The 4223-nt window shown below is 42.8% G+C and overlaps 1 protein-coding gene across 1 annotated transcript in view; it reads left to right on the top strand.

The window, feature by feature from the left end:
* The window catches only part of LOC116691097 (terminal nucleotidyltransferase 4A), a gene marked incomplete at its 3' end in the record, with an annotated part of 10722 nt that extends 6503 nt beyond the window's left edge, over positions 1–4219 (top strand). The window contains 6 exon segments of the mRNA XM_032518436.1: positions 199–412; positions 805–931; positions 1046–1149; positions 1316–1500; positions 1711–1848; positions 2769–4219. Of these exon segments, the coding sequence (XP_032374327.1) occupies positions 199–412; positions 805–931; positions 1046–1149; positions 1316–1500; positions 1711–1848; positions 2769–3203 (1203 nt within the window).
* Positions 4220–4223: the final 4 nt, after the last annotated feature.

Raw genomic sequence — 4223 nt, 5'->3', positions numbered from 1 at the left:
TTTTTTTTTAAAGGTGCTGAAATTTCCTTTTTTCATTCTCATAGTTTTGTGTGTGATTTTAGAACGATGTTGTGATATGCAAACAAAATATTACAACCAGATTAATTTTTCCTGCTGTGCTGTTGACCAGCTGATTCAACCTGGCTGGATTTGGTTACAGAGATGCTCACAAAGTGTTGTCCTTGTTCTGCTATTCAGTTACACCCTCGAATCGACACGCGACGTGCCAACATCAACCTGGGCATCCTGCTGATCGAGTTCTTTGGACTGTATGGCCGCAATTTCAACTACATGAAGTACGGCATCAGGGTGAAGAATGGAGGGGCTTACCTGTCCAAGGAGGAAATGCTAAAAGGCGTGGGGAGTGGAAACAGGCCATCCCTGCTCTGCATGGAAGATCCAATACAGCCAGGTCAGATTGATGTTTGAATGGATGAATAGATGGAGTGATCAAATCACCCATCCGTATAGAGGGCATGGGTGTGACATCAATAGTAGCAAACATTTATCATAAGTGCATTTTCAGGGGAAAACACGACAAATGGTGTTTACAATTGCGACGCGCTGTTGCGCAATCAACTGCATAACCAAAATTCAGAGTGACTAAACAAAGTGAGACAAGAAGCCAATGTTTTGTATAATTAAGTGAGATTTGAGTTCTGGCTTCAAAATATAGATGCATAGTTACTATTGTGTCAATTATGTTACACTTATGAGTGAACTTACCTAATTAATCTTGATTTGACTGACAAATCCTGCTCTTGGATATGATCAGGCTAAAGTATTCTCCATACATCTTTACAGGAAACGACGTGGGCAGGAGTTCGTATGGCATCCTGCAAGTCAAGCAGGTGTTTGACTTTGCCTTTATGGTGCTGAGTCATGGAGTGTCTCACCATGCTCGTGCTTACCCCAACAAAGAGTATGACAGGTTGGTTTACTCCCGATGGAAATCATTTCTTAATTATGTTTTTTCTTCTCAGCTCTGGTTTTAGTTTGTCCTGCCAATCACTATAGAGAACCCCTCTCTCTCTCTGTGTTGCAGTACTTTAGGACGCATCATCAAAGTCAGCCCAGAGGTGTTGTCCTACAGGGACTGGACAATTAAGAAGTGGGGGGCCAAGCAGTATGCCAAGCTGGAGAGCCACGGTAAACTTTGTGCATCTTCTTAACATTCATGCTGGGGTTGTATTTTGATGGCTCTAGAAAAGTGACACGTTTTCCTATCTTTAGTGTCAAGTTATGTGGTGAATGTACCTGATTCTGTCGAATAAGTTCAGACTGATTTCAACAGTAGAATTCGTTGTGGTCCTAGATGTAGAGACCTGTGAGCAGGACCTTGCCAGGCTGATGCTGGTTTCTGTGGATGATCAGAGAGATGCATCCTCTCCCCTCAGTGCTGACTCTTCCTCACCTTCTCCAGTCTTCCTCCCAAGCCCTCAACACCACTCATCATCATCCTCTGCATGCTCGCTGTCTTCCTCCTCCGGAAGTGACATAGTAAGGATATTTTGTCTATTGAAACATTTACTAGATCAATGACTCATTTGTTCACCATGGTTCACATCCACTTTGGCAACACATACTGTGTATTGAGTCAGAGAAATATCATTTGTCTGAATAATGTGATCATAGCACCTATGATACCCCATTTGTCTGCCCAAGTTTTTGTGTCAGTGCTACTTGTTTAAACTGTGCGTGTATTTCCAGGAGTCTGATTCTCCGCCTAGCAGTAATGCTGCTGTCCAACTCCACCCCCTCACCCTGGCCTCAGTCCATTCAGTTATCCAGATGGCTACTGACCTGAGGGCCACCCATCCAGCGGGCTTTATCCACACCTCACCTCAGGTCAGTTTTTAAATGTTTCCCTTTTTTACAGGTCAACCTTTTTAAATTAAATAAGGTAATGTACATGTTTAATGTAACAGAATGGAATAGGGCGTAGAAGCTATTGCATTTCCTCTTATCTTAAATATTCAAACAAAACTACATTAGACATTGACATATGATTTTTGTTATCGCCTTGTTTTTTTAATACTAGAAAGGCCCGCATTCAATTTATTCTTAAAACCACAGAGTGGATAGTATTCACCTGCTACCGAAACAGCGTCAGTACTCCTTTTTTTTTATTTTTTTTATTAAAGCAAGTACAACTTGACAAAGTAAAAAAATGTTAAAGTCAGTTTATGACTTCTAGGCTCTTTCATTACAGATCAAAAACACCGACACAGTGCCTAGGCTCTCAGCGCATGCTCTGGTTGTAGACACTTCCGTCCCTCATTGGTTGAGTCAACACTAAAAAATTATAAATATTTATAACTACTTTAGCTAGTGCAGTAAGCTAACGTTAGAAACTGCTGACGTTACATGAGTTGCGTCTAACTAGGATGTGTAACGTTATTGCTTGATTGTAGCTGAGGCACCCGTCACGTCAGCATCTGAGGGCAGCTGCAATGATACGGGCGAGCTGGGTGCTCCTCGTCCCCATTTGAAGATTCCTCATCTGACAAATTACAGTTTATGGACCTCTCCCGATCCAATTCTCCCTCAAGCCTGTCCAAATTTAGCTTGCTCTAGCTTGTGATATGTGAAAAGATGTGTGAACAATATGCGTTGCCAGGTGACCGGCCATGTTGTGAATGCTGAGCGCAGCAATAAACAGCAGGAGTAAATGTACTGTACCCGCTAGCAGTTTTAGGTATAACTGATGCCAAAAATGTACTCCTAGAGGTATTCTCATTGCATATCCTGCTTCATTTATTATCTAGATCCAGATGTCTCTTCCTGAAAACCTAACCATCCCCTCGTTCTCTGATTGCCAGTTCTACCATGAGAATCCACCTTCAATCAGTGTTGTGCACTGTCACGTGTCACAAGCTGCACACATGTCCCAGCATGCTAACTCCACAAGCCCCCTCCACCAGCTTCACCACCCACAGATGGGAGGACAGCATAGCCACACCTACACCATGATATCCAATTCCCATGGCTCACTTGAGCCGCACAAAGTCGGCTTCAAGCACAACCACGGTGGCAGCCTCAGAGGTCAAAATCACTCTCAAGATAACTTCAGTCCCCAGCAGCGGTTTGTTCCCCAGAGTCATAACACAGCACCGGGTTTCAGGAACCAGCAGCAGTACAACCGCAACACCTGGCGCCGCAGGAAGAGGGACAGTCTTCCTGCTCTTAACCACAGCAGATGAAGTGCATGCTGGACTTGACTGGCATTGGTTTTTGAAGGCCTCACTTAGCCCATCACGGGTCTTGGTGTTGAAGAGCAGTGAAGAATTCAAGATACACCTGTGTTTTGTTGGAGGCTCTCAAAAACGTACTTTGTCAAGGAATTCACAAGTCAATTGAAGTTGACTCCAAAGGTTTGGAATGATTAATCTCTGCTAGCATTGCAAGCACTTATTAAGGCTACAAGGCTCTTGCAGAAGAAGACAGTCTCATCTGCGCTCATTTTGTTTTATCGGTCTGATGATAGTCAGAGGCCCTTCCTCGAAATTTTATGCACACCAGCACAGAATTTGAGTTGATCCAGGAATGAATTCCCTGACTGTCTCCTCACCAGTGTCACTTTCCAGCAGCTAAAGATTCTGGCTGGTTTGCTGAAGAGTTCGGTCAAGTATTGAGTTTTCATGCAATTTAATGTGCCAAGTACTGAACTGGTTTAGTTCTCCTGACTATTTGACTCTTATTGGGCCTTTTTGATCAGGTTTGGGGCACGTCTGGTCTTCTGAATGCAACTCCCTCTTGACTATGCTCTTGATTCAGAGCTCTTACAGCTTGGAAATCATCTACAAATTGTATTCTGGACCGAAGCAAAGCACTACCTTTCTACCTATGCAGCTCAACGCTGACTTGATGTTTTTGATGTAACGGCACAAAACGGACCTTGTCCAAAAGTCTTAAACTGTGATGACTTGTTTGAATGTACCAAGTGCTTCTTTTTTTGTGTTGGTCATTTGTTTTTTTTGTTTGTCACGAGGGCTTTTTTTTCTTCTTTTTTTCCACATTGGCACTACATGTTTTTTGTCTGGTAAACATTGCCACCTTTTGTTTGTTGCGTTCATGTGCAATAATTGCTTTTTATTTAATTTATTTCACATTTTAGTTATATTTTAGGGGTTCTCCCCACTATAGGTTTGCTTTTCTATTTCTAGACAACATTGACCTGTGCAATAGATGGATTTAAGGTGTGTGTGCGTGTGTGCGTGTGT

This window comes from Etheostoma spectabile, chromosome 6 (assembly GCF_008692095.1).
Source record: "Etheostoma spectabile isolate EspeVRDwgs_2016 chromosome 6, UIUC_Espe_1.0, whole genome shotgun sequence".
Taxonomy (NCBI): domain Eukaryota; kingdom Metazoa; phylum Chordata; class Actinopteri; order Perciformes; family Percidae; genus Etheostoma; species Etheostoma spectabile.
Note: the sequence above shows the minus strand (reverse complement) of the source record. Positions and strands in the feature narration are given on the sequence as shown.